This window comes from Anopheles darlingi, chromosome 2 (assembly GCF_943734745.1).
Source record: "Anopheles darlingi chromosome 2, idAnoDarlMG_H_01, whole genome shotgun sequence".
Taxonomy (NCBI): Eukaryota; Metazoa; Arthropoda; class Insecta; order Diptera; family Culicidae; genus Anopheles; species Anopheles darlingi.
In genome coordinates, this window is record NC_064874.1 from 77,257,254 (window position 1) to 77,276,327 (window position 19,074).

The window sequence follows — 19,074 nt, forward strand, 5'->3', positions numbered from 1 at the left end:
TAGAGCACCAAAGCCGAGGTTGATCAATCGTTACAACTTTGTGCCTTTGTATCATGCCGCGTTCGCCGCCATTTCCCCCGACAGCACTGCACATTAAGCATCGCAATCATGAGCCAGCCAGCACCGGATATGAAACCCATTGGATGCGGAAATGTCGAAAAACTCAACTCGTAAACTCACTTGTCACCGCAGCAAACGAACAAACGAAGCAGCAAAGCAAGCGGCAGCTCAAAGGACGTACACAGCGGAGGTCCCCATTTTCCATGTCTGCAACCAATAAATCGCAAGTATCTTAGCGAACGGTCTACTGAATTTGCCTTCCGTTCGTTCTGTTGCGCCGGAAAGGGGAATACCAATCTAAATTTATATTTTATTATGTTTTTATCGATTGTCATATCCGTCAGCCATCGCGTCGCTACCGATCGATTGGTAGGGGCGCGGTGGGTGGTAATATAGGGAAGCGGCTCCTTCGCCTGCAATTTCAAATTTAAATCTGATTGTCTTCGTGCACTTTCACGGTCCTTCTTCGCTCTATCATTTCCGTATCGTGCATCGTTCTGTGTCATTTCCTTTCGAGTCCAGCGACAAAAAGCGTCGCAAGGAAGGAAAACATATGCGGCGTTGCGGGGCATCGGATTTGCGATGCGAATCCGTTCTCTACCAAAGAGCATTCGCGATCTCACAAACTTTCTTCGCAAAACTCCATTCAATTGACAAGAGAATTATGATTGGATTTGCGAAACAAAAAAAATACTGAAAAGGTGTGTCGCATTCCTTCAGTGCCTCGTCGCGAACGAATGGATTGCAGCAATAATAATTGTCCTTTTTGGATAGCTAGCGAGAGGAGAATGTGTGCTTCAAATGATTCGTATCGAGCAATCTCAATCATTTCTTCGCTCCCAAAAGAATGCTGATCAGTTATTAAGCACAGCATGTGCTGCAGTTCTACTCGAATAAAGAGTTATTGATGCAGTAGCAACGCAACCATGCGCATCATACGAACGCCAATCGAAGCGAACACGTACGAAGCGAAGAGATCTTTGTTAGTTGCTTTCTTGTCTTGTATTTCGATATATTGCGATTTAATTAAAAAAGTTTATTATAAATTATCGGCACGTGACAGGGGCTGAACTGTCTGTCTTCTTGCTTGTCCTTTCAGCGTCAGCCGTGGTATGGTCGTGTCGCTGAACACTTTGGCTCGTGCCTGTCCGTTTGACAAAAATGCTGCTACATATCTGCAACCTTACGATATGGCTTTATGTGAGGCATGCGGCCAGAGAAGCGCAATCTCTGTTTATTGTTTCGTGATTTTTTCAAAAACAATTAACAAAAGGGAAATAAGATTATGAGGCTACAAGCAAACTGGTTTTGTTGCGTTTGCAGTTTATTAGCGAATATTTTAACTTTAGAAGTATAGTAGTGCACAGAAAAAGGCTACATCCCCCGCAATAACTTATAACCAGCCATTGTTATGCCACTGTTGTATCACTTATTACATTCCATAATTCACTGGAAGATACACACCAAGTACAAGGAATGCACTTATGGGCAAATTAAACGAAGTGCACTACCAGATAGAGCATTTGATAAATCTTTTCCCTTGAGCATTCGACACAACAAAAGGTCTCTGGTACGCCAGTACAATACATCAGAAAGACAATTGTTATGGAGCCCCAGATTTGCACTACAAAACAACCACTGCAGGCAAAAGGATAACACCGTTCACGGGAAGTTTCTTCGCATAATTGTTATGCTTCTCCCGCAGCCTCATGATTTACAGGCACTGCCTAAGCTACCCCTGAGTTCGGAGTAAGCGCACTTCAAAAGAAGATTAAGTGCTCCATTTCCAGTGGCACCGGGGAGAATGGAAGAGATTAAACGGGTTTAAGTGACTGCAATAAATACCAAAAAATAAGATACTGCCTGCCAGAATTCGAGCTTATGATGAAGAGAAATCGGCCACAAATGGATATCGCTTGCGCATTTTGGAGACTAAAAAGGGGTCTAAGCATACCAGTAATCCGTAATCAGGCAACTCACGGGCTTGGCAAAGCGGAAGCGGAGAGATAATGAAGGTCACGAATGCCTGCAGGAAACCTGCGAAACAGCGAAAACCGCATGCATTATAAAGACATTAATGTTTCAGCCGAAAAGAGTATGCAAATGGGCTGACATTAATAATTCGCCTCTGAGGTGAACTTTCGAGGGGGAATCCCTAACCTAAAAGCTCCTCAATCTGCGAACATATTTGTATTAAATGCTATGCCCATTGCCTTTTCTTTTCATGGACACTACCAGGATCCTAGGAATTAATTTGAAGCGTATTAACCTGTTGTGTTACACTGCAAAAGACAAATACAGTCCGTGCAATCCGAATCGACAAGCTAAAGCGACGATTATTTACCCGGAGTGCGGATAAGCACGAGTTTTCCGACACTGCATCTATCAGGCAAGCAGCGCGTGATCTCTCCCAGGCCTTAAGGTCCTAACTTTTTTTTTCTCCAGCATCCCATTCTGCAAACGGCTGGAAACGTGAGCCCATGGAAACCACCGCCTCAGGGCTGACCATATCGGTCCATTTGCCGGCTGCTTTTAATTGAAATCCTAATGAAAATGGTCCCGGTAACGATCGGCCACTTTCGTGCGTTCCTCTCCAGCCGCAGCATCGCTTTGTGGTGAAAACCCTTTTTGGGCTACCCTATTTCCATTTATGAAATTTTAATTCCATTACAGTCCGGCACCAACAGCGACTAGGCATGGCATGCCTGTTACTCTTTGCATTGGCTGTTGGGTGGAAAAATGAAGAACAAAAACAACAGGACACAGCATAAGTAGGTTGATCCGCTCTTATCCACTCTGCTACCGCCATTACAAGGTACATTTCCATTTCGTGATGTTCTGGAGTGTGTGTGGATGTGTGTGTGGAGCAGCGGTGTGGCAATTTGTGATTTCCACTTCAATTCACCGAGCCGCTTTCCAGCGAAACCACAACAATAAGCCTTCGGAATACACTAATGAGAGTGTCCCAAAAAAAAAAAAGGATCTCGAATTTTAGTGACCTCCGGACGTGCAGCTTTTTGAGTACATTCAAGAGGCAATTCAACGAGCAGCAGTCACCACCTCCGTTGTCATAATTGAATCAAAAGCAATAGGGCAACATCGTCCTCGAAATGTGTCTCTCCCAGATTAATGAACAGAGCAGCATCGACGGCAATCAGCCATCTGCTTCACACCGTTGTCTCCCGGCGCACTGGCGCAAAATACAATCGACGTGCTTGTGCTGGATAATGGCAGAACATCGAGGCTATTACTTTCTGCAAAGTACGTGTTTCTCGGACTCGATGTTTGGAGCTGTCTTCCTATCGCACATTTCCTTCCTTTCAACGGGTTTGGTATACGAAAGTGGCGGAATCCGTAATCAACATTCCGCTGACCGATGCCAGTTGTAACGGTGCTTCGAACCACCCTGGTGAACTCGGTTCACTAGACTCCAACCGTGGGCAACAGTGGCACGTAGCACACCTTGTACAAAAAGGACGATTCGCTCGTGGCTTTCGTGGTTTTATTGGCACAATCGGTTGATCTTGTTATCGTTTAATTAGCGCTTACGTTGACAGATGATCTAACCGGCAGGACGTGACCGAGTGAGCCGGCAAAGAAGACAACATCTTGACGCTATTTAATGCGCCAGGTAGAGCCTCCTTGATGCAAATCCACCAGAGTGATTAGACGTACGCTTAAACATTTCAGTTTGGGAATTTGGGCGAGCAAGCATTGGCTTATCATTAACATCGATAATAATTCTACTCAACGAAAGGTTATTTTAAGGATTCATTCTTTTGACTGATAAATAATCCTTAGCTTAGCTTTCAGAAATGGCAGAGAAAGGGTGAAGAAAATCATAATTTTACCACGAAAACCTCGACATGAACGCTCACACACCGCTCCCAGACTAATTGACGAATTATGTGTCCCCTTATGGCTGGGACTTGGATTATGCAGAGCGCGAGGAGGAGAAGAGCATAAATTGTTGACAGACAAACAAGCAGGCTAAATGTAATACCCATGTTATTAGTCAAAACATGTCACCACGTCACGGTGCATCATCATCCAGCACAGACATCACCCGACCGGAGTGGTCACAAAGCGGTACGTTGGTGTACGAAAGTATGGAAGAGAGTCCACCGCTGACGCTGCTGTTCTAATACGTAAATTCATCCTAATTACCCACGACGTGCGGTTTTCGCCCAGGATCGTCTGTCTGCGCTTTTATACTGGCGCACGGGATGAACCGTCTCGACAGCATGCCCCCGCAACACGGCCAGCCTTTGGTTGTGGCTGCGGTTCTTTAAAATGTGTTGGAACGGCTAGGTAAGGGAGAGGGGTGGAGGGGAAAGGAGTGGAACAGTAGCAGGAAAAATAAGGGAAAATCCCGCATAATTAAATGGTTTCATTCGCTTGGCCTCGGTTGAAATGTGGTCGTTGGCGCTGGTACATGCTGGCCACAGCAAAAACCGCGGACGGTGCCTCTGTGTGTTCGAGAGTTGGCCAATTCAAAGCGACAGTGAGATATGGAAATAGGCTAATTGTTCGTAATGTGACCACGTTTGTTTGTGAATGTGTGCATTATGAAGGTCCACTGAGCAGCAAAGGTATGAAAAATGAGTAAATATGTAGCGATATGTATCTCCCATTTTCGATTACCAAGCTCGATTGCCTAGTGTTGCGCGTAATCAGATTGTGCCAATCTGGCAAAAATGCAAATGTTGCCAATCACGAGACCATCATCTAAATACTCTCGATAAATAACGAATCACGGTTAGCCATCGATGACTGGCGACTGGATGGCGGAACCCACCAGTCGAATGCTGGCAATCGGAAACCAATGGTTGTCCGTAGGGAGTCTCTGGTCCTCTAATTGACCCTCCCTTTTTGGGGGATAATTGATTGCTATGCTGATTTATGGATAATACTCCGGCCATGGGATGAGCATAGCATTCGGGAGTTGCTCAAACCCCCGCAATGGTCTTCACTTGGAGGTGCGTCTCTCACGGGAGCACGCTATGCTGGGGGAGTAAAAGAACCCACCCTTCATTCCTCCCAACCATCCCACTCAACCACCTACAGCCGTTAATCACAATCAATTGAATTCCGAAGGCGTTCGCACCATGGACCAGGACTAATTCGAGGTGCTCGCACTTCACACTCCATAAATTTTCCCGGGGCCCAAAAAGAAAGCACGAAAGCACGAAACACGGGCTTAATTTGCTGAAACGTAAGCCGAATCATAAATGGCACAAAATTTCCTGATCGGAACAATGGCGGTACGCACTGGTTAGATAGGAATGTTGAATGTATTGTTACGGGAATTTGATTTATCGATGGTCGTGTGACCTCTTTTGCCAACCCCCGGAATCGGTTGACACTAATCGAAGGCCTTTAGCGACGAATGGTTAGCTGGTTTGTTTGTCTTTCTGTTCGCATTAAAGCAATATTAAAGGAAGGAGGAATAGCTCGATAAACCATCTCACGATGGCGATGTTAATAATGTGATAATGCTTCACAGCATGGTTGTTTTTTTTTATTGTCATCGTGTTAATCCTCTAAAAGTGTGCGAACTTGCAAAAAACCACCATTCCTTCGATGATTTCCCATCTACTGAGTGAAGATCATCCCTCCGGAGCATCCCGAACGCTCGATAGCGGCACCAGATGTAGCGGATGTAATGGAACGGAATATGCAGCCCTTCGTGATGGATAAGCGGTTCTTGTAGACCCCAAATCGTTTAACACCATGTTAAAAGCGAATCCCGGAAGCCATCAAACACATCTTGCGGGCTCCCCCAGTTCCCGCAATGCTAAATACCAGGAAGAAACTTGCCACACCGCCTGGAGCGACCATCCCACGGCCAGTAACCAGCACCAAACACGAGCAGCGTCAGCAGCGCAACTTCCTTTCTAGCGAAGGGCGACCGTTGAAGTGCCCATTTGCGAATTGACCAATGCAACCAGTCGTGGTACGGCAAGCCGGCAGTCAATGGCAGTAAATCGCATCCGAATCGTTTGGTAAACATAAGTATCACTTTACTGTGCCCGGAATTACCATAAAATGTCTATAAATTGCAAACGAAGGCAGAAGAAAAGCACACAAAACTGCTTTCACTTGGGGATTTTTTGGGAACGACCTTAACTAGCATGCTCCTGTTGGTGAGCCCTTCAGCTAGATAGATTGGTAGCAACTGTTCGCCGCTTGAGGAGTCGAGTCCTGCCAAACAACTCATGAATGATTTGTGCTGATTAGCTCCGGGAACTGGAAGCGAGCGCTTGAAGCACTTCGAGGTTTTTGCACTTGTGGTAGCACTCTCCGGTTTGCTTGTTTTGCAACACTTTCAGCATCATGAAATTCATAATTTTTGGACAAACTTCACTGCCCCACTGACGGTCCCAGCATCATGGGAAACAATGAAGAAGTGGGAACGCTCGTCTGGCACTGACGTTAAATACCGAGCTCGTTACAGAGTGGTCATTTTTTGCAGACATTCCATTTTGGATTCAATGTGTGGGGAGGAGAGGTGAAATTGAGCATTTTTATGGCCGTAACCAATTCCGCTTCGGATGCAATTTCCGTTTCATGGGATTTCGGGTAAAATTATGCTCCCGAAAGCCACTTCAATCACCGGGAAACGAAAAGCCCAGGGGGAACGAATCGGAGAAGCACCCCTCGAAACAATTAGTTAGAAATGCTAGCCCTCGCACAGCATCAACAGACAAGGGTGGCAGTCGTCAGTCTATGGTAATTTTGCAATGCGAACATTAGTTCCATGTTTTCGTATTCCCCATTATGCCCATCGACCAGGACTGGTGCCAGAAAGGAATAAAAGGAAATATATGCGCCCCCCTCTCTCACAATGGTATGCTGTTTTAACATTCCGTCGGCAGTAAGATGCAACCAGCTTCTCGCCGTAACGCCAATGATAATTCTCGGCATTAAAATAATGGCCAATAATGCGTACTGACGTGCATCTTGCGTAAACATTGGCTCAGGAATATACTTGACCGAGTGAATGCGCAGCAACATTGAAACGCACCATTCGGTGAGCAGTACCCGTTGCCATTTTACGATTAGCATCGTAAAAATATTATGTTGCCTTTTAAGATGTTCCATTAAAAGGCCCGGTTCCGTCTGGTTCATGTGATGGGAAGAAGTAATGTAAATCTTTGGTCCAGACTCCTTGACTTGACTGCAGTTGCAGCTTGCGCGTTCGAGTGGAGTGGTCCACTAAAGCTCGCGGATGATTTCATTTCAACGAAGAAAATGAGCGAAGGAGTGAACTGTAAAATTGGGATCCGCAGACAGAATAGGTATTATGTACAAGTATCATTACTGTGGGCTGACAATCATTGTTGTACGTCAACTGCTCTACAGTTTAACAGTAAGGTTTATAATAGTAATGATACTTTAAAGGGAGTTCCATTAATGAATATATTAAATATGGCGTTTAATTTAAAGTTGTTTAAACATAGCATTTCACTGGACATGAAGCTCTGCATCCCAAGCGCTCAAACAACTCATTACAACAAGCGTTATGCTGCCCCACTCGACATCACCTGAACTGTGACCACATCGATAATTTCCAATACCATCTCTCGTCTCGTTACAGCTGGAAGTGAGCCGCCAATCGCTCGACTAAAGTGTCCATTTCGTGCAAATGAAATCTATCGATCGTGCATCGCGCCACCAGCGGATTCATAATTATCGATGCTTAAGTGGTAGCACAGTGCCGCGTGTCGATGGCACTGACAAGGATAGGCGGTGATGTTGGTGAAGTGATGCCACCCTGTGCTGTATACTACTAACAATTACACGCGCGAAAATAGCAAAATCCATGGTTTCATCTCATGTCAATGACCATTTGATTGTTTGGCCAGAACAAAGTGTAGAGCGCCGTGTGCATTAAATCATTATTGAAACGCGTCAAACGTAGCGAAACTGAACTGACAGCAGTGATTGAGCAATTTTACTGGATTGATATTTACTCATATGTAAATTAATGCCATCATCTTAACAACAAGGTAAGCTTCATTCGTTTAATTTAAGACGCTGTAAACTCTTCCTTAGCTATAGTCCTGCTGAATGACAAAAGTTGTGCCTCTCCCTCTCAAGAGTAAAGAGCAGAAAACATTCTTCTTAAAGCTAGATGACATCCAGTACATCCACCACATTAGGTCACCGAAAGCGACCTCTCGCTTCGTTCACAACCCGTAAGAAAGAAGCAAACTGTTGCCCTGTTCCACGATGTAACGAGCTTCAGCAACAGCTGCCAGCAGCATCAGATTTGGTGGTGAAAATTATCGGAACTATCTTTCGTCGCAATCGCAACTTTGCATCCACTACCACACCGCCAGTATCCTTCTTACAGCGCTGAGATTCGTAATCTCTCTCTCTCTCGTATTCGCTTGACACACGGACCGAAAGCCACATAACCAAAGCACCCGCTACGAGACGCTTGCTCCCATTATTCGTCTCTTTTGCTTCTTTTTCTTACGACTTGCGCTGGCCATCATCATTGCTTGCGAGCAGCATTCTTCACAGATCATTCCACCAACATCTGATAACGCTGGTACGCCGTCATTTTGGCAACCATGAATCCACCATTTTTCCGCCAGGCTGTTTCCAAAAGACCAGAATGTTGCACAAGACGAACGGCAAAACCAACAAATCACATCCTACCAGATTACATTCTGGTAAGTCTTGGTACAATGTAGCGGATTATAAGCCGTCTTTGGCATCGTTCGCCGGGGCTTCTGATGCCTTTTGGGTAGTGCGAGCCTGAATCAAGGTAAACATGACGAAGCAATGATGAAACGAGTTTTTTTTTTACTTGACCCAGACCTGGCGGTGCGCAATAAATGGGAATTATTGTTTCATTAAGCGAGTAAACGTTGGAACAATTCGCCAATTACGTGCTAGAATGCTTAACAAATTCAATAAAGCAGGTTACGTAAATCTTTTGCGATTGAAATTTGTTACGGTAAGAATTCGCTGGCAATAATTGATTATGTCGAAGAGGTCATTCCTGCTTATTTGGTTTGTGGATTCGACCATCTAATACAAATTATTTCCTTCTATTATATCAAATTTCAACATTCCACTGTTTCACCATAACACATCTAACGACTTTTAGATAATGATAAAAATCCTTGTAAAACATGTCATATATTCATCATTTCCAGTCGTTCAACTCTTCATTGGTGATTCTGTTTTTCTTTTTATGTTTTTCTTTTACTGAAATAAGTGAACAACTACTTTATCTACACTTATTAAATGTCAACTCATATCGACCTCAAACGGAACCAACTAAACGATTAGATCATTACCGTTTGGCACAATTCCTCCCAACACACCACGGCGGCGATAATCATCGAATTGTAAACCATAAATAAAAACACAATTTCAATCCCTATCTCCCGAAAAGCTAACGAACTTGTCCGGTAACCAAACCGTCACACTAAGCTCGCTTTCTCGCCACATATTTTACCCAAATAAATGTGTCCAATCCATTCCGCTTCACCAAACCTCCCCCTGTCCGATTAGTTGACATCAAGCGCTACCGCAACACACCACAAACGACGACAGTAGCAATCTGGCTAGCGGGGAAGGCAGAACGGTCTGCCCAACAAACTCTTACCCCAAGGACGATCCGGGTGGAATAAACCGGTCAAATCAAAAATAAAACCCACAGTTTGGTAGGCCTAACTTTCTAAATAAGCCGATATAAATCAAAGCCTCGAGGCTAATTTATGTTCCGGTGACCGATCCGGAAGGCGCTGAACCAGGTGAAAGCCACGGGAAGGATGGGCCAACTCGCGTCGGCAAAGGAAATCGGTTTACCGATTCAATCTGATTGGACAGCTAAGCAACTTTTCTTTTAAAGAAAAATACAAAGTAAGAAACAGGGCAGCCAGGCAACACTGGTACCGCTGGCTTGGTTTGTTCTGCTAGCACGGCGAAAATCGAATTGTGTGAAGACACACAATAGGAACACGGTAGGGTGGTTCGCGTTTCCCCGGGTTGTGAGGTTTTCCACCGAGCGAACCCCACTCCGATTGTGACAGGGTCAACTTGTTGATTTCTGGGGACATTCGTTAGCCTCGTTCGATCGAAGGATCCGAAAAATTATGGAAATAAATAAAACGCCGAGCAGCATGTATCGATACGATACGATAGCAGCATGTGACGGATACAAAAGAGTTTCCTTTTAAAACCGTTCTTCACTCCTCTCGGCCTTGATAAGGATAACGTGCGGTGGTTTGACAAAGCACTCTTTTGTTGTCCTTGCGCAACAATCTTGGTGGTACCACTTGTACCCAAGAATGTGTGTTCTAGTTCCCTCTTACAAAGGCATTTTATCGTAGCCACAAACTTCTGGCCCATATGCATCGTATCATTCCGTTTTCGCTTATGCCCGATCCCTCTCCTACCCGATACGGTCGATGGATCCAATTCTTTTCAGTTTACGATTCCGCTTTTCATTCCCTCGATTCATTCATTGCCATTTCCTTCTTCCGCTTCCATAGCCTCATTGGAAGGCCCGAATGGAAAATAATAATAATATTAGTTGACATTTACTAGGGTTGCTCGTTCGTTAGTTCTCCCCCTCAAAAACCAGGCGCCTCCATCGATACGTGTGCACCACGTGGAGCACTTCATGGCATCACATTTCCTACCTTTTTTTCTGCGTTTGGCGGAGCGACACGCAACAGAATACACGTCAAACCGATCGGTTGTCGTTAGGTTTCGTTTACGGTTTGGTTTGCCACGTGGTTTAATAGAATGTGACATAAATGGCCCCTCTCTGGAATTGATGCAACACGGTCTCTCGGTGTGTGTTCGTGTGTGTGTGTGTGTATACGAGATTTTGTATTTGCACTTTCACGATTTGTTCGAGCGTACTACTCTGAATCATCATTACCAGCGACACACGCCAACAATGGGACAATGATTTATTGTCACAGCACTCATCGGATGGAATTATTGACACAACCATCCAGTCGGAGGTGCGCACGCGTGTGTGTATGCTTGTCGCTATTTTCTATTAATGAAAACAGGCCTTTGATTAGACCTGTCTCTGCACGCAGCACGGTAACGAAAAGCGACGTGCAAAAAACTAATTTTCAGTGAAAATTACTTATTTTTTCTCGGCTCAGCTCCCCGTTTGCTTATGATTTGATCCCTTTGATCCGGCCGAAGGTTCAAGAAACATCCCCTTAACGCTCTTGTCAGCTTCAGAAACCAGGCAAGGGGCAAGGGTGCATCATCCAGCTTCGCCTGGAATCGGCGGAGCTTATGATGAATTAGTGAAGCAAAACGAAAAGTTTCCCCCGAAAAAAAAAAAGAAATGCTTGCGATCGCGCCGAACCTTTCCAAAGCTCCGGCACTCAAATCGCGAGAATGATGAAGCACCAATTGCTTGGGTGAAGTGAAATGAAAAACAACTTTACCCCAAACGGCTTCCCGCTTTACCCCGCAGCCACCGCGCGAACGTCGCTGCTAATTACGAAGCAACGGAATTTCTTCTTCAATGGATCCCCCACAACGGCCTCCGGCTCAAGTGATTCGACATTTTCATTTAATTCATCATCCACGCCCCTCCCTCTGAGCACGTACTTGAGCCCCGGAGGGGAGCCACGCCAAATAGGATCTGCCGTCTAATACCGACTGAAGTTGGCACCTTCTTTTTTTTTCCTTGCTCGCTCGCGGAAAAATTTCCTCGGAAAGCTTTACAAAAGTGAAACAGAAGTGAAAAAGCAAACATCCAACCTTCCAAAAACACATGTTTACGGAAGCCTCGTTTACTTTCCCGGAATCGTTTACAATTTGCTTGCATGCTTGCTTTGCATTGAGCATCAATTCGTTCCCGGTAGATGCCTCTTTGAATTATGGATAAAGCAGCCAAGCCAGCCAAGCAATTGATAAATGGAAATCCTCCTGCGCCAGCGATAACGAACGACAAACGAGGAGGTGAAAATTGGGTTTTCAAATACACACCTTTCAGCACGGGGCGGCGATATGTGCATTTAATTTGGAGCAAGCTGTACCTCCAGTTCACTGCGTTCTCCCATCCCTACTACTATTTCATTCAATTCATACTTCTTCCTTCACCGTTATTGCTTTTCTCTCCCTCTCTCTCTCTCTCTCACACACGCACAGGCACAATGAATCGCAGCATATCCTTCGGTGCGTCGTTGCTGGTGCTCGTGATGGCACTGCTCGCACTGACCACACCAACCGTCATCAAGATGTGTCCCAAGGACTGCCACTGTGATCTTGATCAAAAGGGACGATACAGGGCCATCTGCAGTAGAGGTAGGTAGTACCCCTTGGCGAACAATTGACCTTCTCCCCACACACACACACTCACACACCGGCGTACCGTCACCGTTGCTTCCGTACCATTCGCACAACGAGTGCAGTTGTTGCAGCAGCACCTTTGAAGTCACAGCAGTCACAATGCCCCAGGACTTAAAACGTGTGCGTGTGTGTCTCATGGTACGATATATGCAACGAACGCACGGAGCGCATAAGGAAAAGCGTCTGGCTGACAATGGCAGATGCGTTTCCGTTCGCTTAAAATTAACTTTCAAATTAGTCCCATATGCCAGAAGGCCCTTAGCTCACACGGCACAAGACGGTTTGTGTGCCCGTGTGTATGTGTGTGTGTGTGCGTTCGCATGGAAATATACGAGCCGGCAAAAGTGTATCTGCATCTGATATGGATGCATGCTTCTTATGTTTCTCACACTCACAGTGGAATGGATAGCACCACCGACGTCACAATTCGATCCCAATCTGGAAGTGCTCATCATCACCAACTCACGGCATCCGTTGGTCGTTGGTCCGACTTTTCAATTTTTCAAAAACCTCGAAATTTTACGAGTGGTCGAGTCGAATGTGCCCTCGATCGGTGATCGCTCCTTTTGGGGTTTGGTGCGGTTGAAAACGATCGATCTGTCACGCAACAACATCACCCAGCTCTCGATGGAGAACTTCCGTGGCCAGGATAACCTGCTTGAGCTCGACCTGTCGCGCAATCGGTTGGAGCGAGTGGCGAGCGGTACATTTGCCCATCTGAAGGTAAGGCATTGCTGGAGGAAGCGATTTGTCCCACGATTCATGCTAATCGATTCTCCATCTCTTTCTCCCTGTTTGTATACTCTGCAGGAATTGAAAACGCTTCACATGATAGATAGTTCGATCAACGAGCTCAACACGCGACTATTCCTGCATCTGGCCAAGCTGAAGTACCTCGATCTCAGCATGAACTCCATCGAGGATCTGGCGCCAGAAGTGTTCAAAGATGTGCAGGTACAGTGTAGCAGCGCCTAGACCACAAAAAGAATTCCTCTCCTTCGAGCATTACATTATCTACTCATCTGTCTTGTGCAGGATTTAAAGACATTTAAAGTGCGCGGATGTCGACTGTCTAACGTGAACCCGCAGATCTACAACATCCTTTCCCACCTAACCGAGCTAGATCTCGGTCAGAATCAGGTAAGCAAACATTTCAACGCACGTCGTTCGTCTCATCCGACTCGAGACTCGCCAAAAACCACGAACCAGCATTTCATTAATTTCACTTTTCCACTCTCTCCATTCTGCCATGTTTGCCTGGCGCAGTTCAAATTCCTAGATAAGGAAGAATTCAAGGACCTTCGCCATCTGCGGAAGCTGCGCCTGGACGGTAACCAGCTGTCGGTGATCGTGGACGAGCTGTTCCTCCACCAGAAAGGTCTAACCTTCCTTGGTAAGCCAGCCTGCCCGCCAGCCAGCCGACGGTGTCCGCGGTGGCGTCAGACGGGGGTGAAACTGAACATCAAATGAATTCATTTCCTCCCGGCAACGCTATCGCGGCAAGGACCCCACCATTCGTTCCTTTTTGCCCTAACATAATTTGTGCCACCTCCCGTGTGGTGTCTTTTCTGTCGCTCTCTTTCTCTCCCTTTCCACACATTGTAGATATCTCCCGGAACCGGTTGGCCAAGATAGCGGACAGGGCGTTCGAGAACCTCGTCAACCTGACCTTTCTCGACGTCTCGTACAACAAGCTGTCCCACATCGAGCCGGTATGCTTGCGGCCCCTGCGCAACCTGCAGACGCTCAACATCAGCGGTAATCTGGCGCTCGATTTGACCGAGATGGAGGACACGATACAGGTGAGCCATTGCCGGGTGGGTTGATGGCGCCCCAAGACCACTCCCAAGACCAAGTTTCCTTATTTATGAATCCATCCCTTCGTTACGTTGCTACGACCAATGTTTATATGGAGAGCAGCGCTGCGCGGTTAAAAGTGTGTATCCAACCTCAATTCCTCACCTTCTCTCTTCTTCTTCTTCTTCTTTTTCTTCTTCTTCTACTCTTCCTCTTTCAATAGACCGTAAAGGACATTTCCTCACTCGTGATTGCCGACCTCGGTTCGCTTCCGCTGAACCTCTTCACCCCGTTCAAGCGACTAACCGCACTGAATCTGTCCGGGAACCACATCGATAACATCACCATACAAATCATCGAGCCACTGGCCCAGCTGGAGGTAAGTTTTGCCGCGAGTGCAAATACATAATTCATTTTTGAATTCATTGTAATAACGAATGTAGAGTGGGACCGCTGGTTTTTAACATTTACCTGTCCGTAAATGGAACATTTTACGCTAGGCCCGGAGTATTATAACACGTGGTACATTATGGTTGCTGCATAAACATGCTGCTCATAAATTCTCTAATAACTATGGAGCATCATGCAGTTCGATTTGTGGTTCCACTAACCGAGCAACAGTAACAGCGAACCCAGACCGCAAGCTATAATCACACAAACCAAATACCGAAAAGCATACCCCCGGTGCTGGTGGTCTTTTTTCCCATCCACCATACACCATATCCTGTTTCCTGCTGCTGCTGCTGTGTCAGGATAGCCTACAAGCAAGGTGCAACAATGTACCGCAATCCATTAGCAGTGGGCATGGGGGCGCTACCACAGGAAGGACAGGATGGTGCTTCCGATTGGAGCTTCATCTGGTACTACTCGTAACACCGGAATATGCATATACCATTTGTGCGGACAAATTGGAATCGATGGAAAATCCATCATTCACCAAGCAAGCAAGAGAGAAGGAGAGAGAGTACATATTTTTCATCATCGTGCACTCGTCTCGTACTTCCGGAATTCGAGGCAGCCAAGGTGCCTATGCCCCAATCCGGGTTGTACCGCGAAGGTGTTCATTTCCGCCACACCATCCGGAGAAGGGGGTGTTTTTCGGGATTTTTCGGGAAATATAGTTGCCCCAAAAGGGGTGATGATGATGGTGTGGTGCAACCCAAAATGTAAGTGCAAATCTTGTTCCAGCTGTTTGAATACGAATTCTTTGCCTGGTGCCCGAGCACACCTAGACGGGTGCCAGGACCGAGCACACAGGGAACATACACGTTACGGAGAAAAAGGAAAGGAAAAGGATCAGAACCACCGCCGCTACTGTTACCATCACTTCACAAATCAAAACTTCTACAATCGGCAGCTCCGTGCATCATTCCGTGTTGCATTTCACCGTAGCACCTCCCCCCGGATGTGATTTACTGTGGACGGTATTTGATTATGTCGGTGCAGTGGGATTGGGATTTTTCGTTGGCACACTCCAGCAGCACCGGCACCGACCGATCCGCACGGTACCGGGTTGCACTGTTTCATCCATGTGTTTGGCTAAACAGTATCTAAAGAAAGGAGAAAAAAAACGACGATCAAGAGGAAGCCATTTGCAAATAGTCATGCAATCGGTGGCAGCAAAGCGATGCAGAACCACAATTTATGCCGGTGGCAGCAACCAGCCGTAGCTACACTTCCGATTCGTTTGCTTTGCTCTCACTCTCTCTCGGTCGGTATGCTCAAGTATTGGGTTTTATGCACACCACAGAAAGGAAAAGAAATACAGTCGAAAAACAAATCAAAAACCTTAGCGTCGTTTTCGGAAAGCGCAGCTCAGTCCACAAATAGGCACCTCACACACACACATACACATACCGCAAATCGATGCGTCCATTTTCAATGAAATGCAATCTCGATTCTAAAAGATTGTTTTCCATTTGCCTCGCCCGTTCGTGCAGTTTCTCGATCTGTCCCGGAATCAGCTGAACGGGATCCCGGAACGGTACGCTGCCCAGCTGTCCCGCATCGCAGATGTTAAGCTGGAAAACAACCCGCTGATCTGTGACTGGTGCCACATGGGACCGCTCATCATGAAGGCCAAGAAGGTAAGGATCTCGCTCGCACTGTGCTGTGGTCCACGAATCCATCAACAACCAGGCTTGCCCACTGACGATTTCTTCCCTGGCAGCTTCCGGAGGGGCTGCCCTGGCAGGAGGTGCCCCGTTGCTTTCTGCCGGAGCGTTTGCGCGAGGTCCGCATCGATGGGCTCGACCAGGACGGTGTCGAGGACTGTATGGAGGTGATCGTGGACGAGGATCACGATGCGGCCAGCACGTCACACAACTTCCTCGAGCAAGGTTCGTTATCGGTCTTATCGGACTGACCTGACCCGTAGATGAACGTGTTAGTTAGCATGCTTAATTTCTCTCTCTCTCTGTCTCTCTCTCTCTCTCTGAATCTCACTATTCCTCTCTGTCACTGACTCATACAGCGGGTAGCGTGAGCATACTGGCCTTCTTCGGATTGATTGTGCTAATCCTGCTGACCACCATCGTCGTATCGATCGCGCTCTGTCTCTCGAGGCATCGAGCACGGTACTACACACACGAAGATAAACGAGGTAGGTGGTAGAGGGAAGCGTCCTCTTCTTCCAGTAGGTCAGCTAATCGGTATCACATGCTCACACATGAACATTCTCGTTCCTCTCCCCCCGTCATTCAGATGCCATCCTGGAGAAGCATACCGAAACGCCGGTGCTGACGTCGGGGAGCGAAATCAACTTTAAGTTCCCGTACAACGAGCGCGTCTGCACGATCGATGAGATGTGCCTGCCGGCACCACCGCCCCCACCCGGCAAGCTGGCCCCGGCCGTCATCGAGCGGTTCGATTAACGAACGGAGCCGGCAGTCCGGCACGGTGCCGATGGACTGCTGCTAACACCCGGTAAAGCCCACCCGAGGCGACCTTCGGCTACGATGGTCGAGACCGTAGCGCTGGTCGAGCTGAACGGGGAACCGGACAAACAACAGCCAGCGGCGGACACCTGTTCCACCACAGACGCGACGACGACCAACGATGGCGGCGGTACTGTGGCGGCCACAACCGTCACCATTAGCAGCATATCGGGCGGCGGTGGTGGTGGTGGTCCGGTAAGCACCGGTGTCCAACCACCGACGCAACGGCAACCCTTCACCCCGAAAAGCATCCTTAGAAAGAAGACCTAAGTCCCCCACATACCTACCCCCTTCCTCCTCCTCCGGGCTAGTGCCACTCGCCTAGATACCAGTGTAAATAGTTTTGAACGGATCACCTTCCCTTCCCCCCACCCTTCAAACGGTGTTCGTTCCGAGATCGAATTTTAACTCGTAAGAATCTAATTAACGGGCGTCCCGTTCGCGTGAACATGAACGTGTCTGTGTGTGTTTCGGTGTCGGTGTGTGTGTGTGTGCAGAGTGTGCCGACACGTGGTGGTTCGAGCGTTGGTGCAGCGTAAACAGCGCCCTGCGAGAAGCGCCCACGGATATTAGTTATTAAACATCGAGCCTGTCGATGGTTGGCGCAAATGAAATGAGTTTTGGGGCAGCCCCATCAGCCCATCACCCTCCGTATCTGTACATAAACCCATCCACACACCCCCAGGCCCTCTTTTTTCCACCCTTCATACAACCACCGATTGCCACCCCGAAGCGGCACCAATGCCCTCACGGGCCATAAGCCACCATGACATAGAGGAAATTGAGGAAAACGCTGCTTAACCCTACCTTCTACTTTGAACTTTGCACTCGTTCGCTCGCTCGCTCGACGGCGTTTTTGAGGAGGTTGATTTTTGATGAGCACCGTGAGCACCGTGTTCCGCCTTTCGTCGAGGGCAGTTTTGCTGGAGATTAATGATCCCAGCGACCGCACCCGAAAGCAACAGGCTTCACCACAGCATGGGTTAAGGTACTTTCCCTTCCGGAGATCCGGTAGAGCACTGGGAACGATGGGAGGACGATGATGATGAGTTTATAATTTTGCGACCAACCGCTGTGCCACCGAGCGTAACCTTACCTGCATGTCACGGAACAATGTTTGTTGAAACTTAAACAAAAAAAAATGGAAACACTTTTTTACCGAGTACCGACACCAATGCGCGATTTCAATCCCGACTAAATTCTGGCAACTGGCAAAAACCAGCGTGCAATTTTACCCAAAGATAACTAGATGTCTGAAATTCGTTTCTGGAATCTATGGAACAGCAAATGGTACCGCACAGCCTACGCCGATAAAGTACCCCGGACAAAATCCGGACGGCAAGCAGCAACATCAAACGATGTTGCAGGAGGCCATGGTTGGATTGTGGTTACGTTTCATTTCATTTCCTGCATCCTACCGTACGCATGGTAACGGGTTTTTATAGAATTGCCCAGAAGGACAGGTGAGCGAGCAGGTGAGTCCCTGGAGCCACCGATATGTGCGACGCCATATCTTCCCTGGTAACCCTCTACCATTGGCAGGTGCCATAAAACGTGTAACGCAGGATGATGATACTGGCTGGTTGTGTGTGTTTGACCACCTTTTCTATCTATTCCCCATTGCTATGCAACGAGGCGGCAGCAATACACATCATCACGCATCCTAGTACACTTTACGCTCGGGAACAGAGAACTCGCTGTCGCAAACCATTTTGTGGCCTGGCCTACTAAGCACCATCGCACGCAGCGGTTGCGGTGCGTTTGCATCGCCCGCGCAGGACGACGACTACTGTCAACTGCCTAGCGGCATCCTGCAACCGCAGTCCCGGAGTGTTCCCGGGGGAGAAAATTGATAAAAAAGAAAACAACCTCGAGAGCGAAAGCCGTATTTTGTAGCGGGATTTTATTTTGCTGACATTTTCCATTACCT

General features: G+C 47.2%; 1 protein-coding gene across 1 annotated transcript in view; it reads left to right on the forward strand.

The window, feature by feature from the left end:
• The window catches only part of LOC125959138 (insulin-like growth factor-binding protein complex acid labile subunit), a 65,602-nt gene extending 48,521 nt beyond the window's left edge, over positions 1–17,081 (forward strand). The window contains exons 3-14 of the mRNA XM_049691945.1: positions 7,661–8,072; positions 12,211–12,366; positions 12,809–13,134; positions 13,222–13,365; positions 13,447–13,551; positions 13,678–13,804; positions 14,017–14,213; positions 14,432–14,587; positions 16,149–16,295; positions 16,379–16,547; positions 16,682–16,810; positions 16,912–17,081. Coding sequence (XP_049547902.1) covers positions 12,216–12,366; positions 12,809–13,134; positions 13,222–13,365; positions 13,447–13,551; positions 13,678–13,804; positions 14,017–14,213; positions 14,432–14,587; positions 16,149–16,295; positions 16,379–16,547; positions 16,682–16,810; positions 16,912–17,081 — 1,821 coding nt within the window. The 5' untranslated portion in view covers positions 7,661–8,072; positions 12,211–12,215. The remainder of the gene's footprint in view (positions 1–7,660; positions 8,073–12,210; positions 12,367–12,808; positions 13,135–13,221; positions 13,366–13,446; positions 13,552–13,677; positions 13,805–14,016; positions 14,214–14,431; positions 14,588–16,148; positions 16,296–16,378; positions 16,548–16,681; positions 16,811–16,911) is intronic.
• The last annotated feature ends 1,993 nt before the right edge of the window (positions 17,082–19,074 follow it).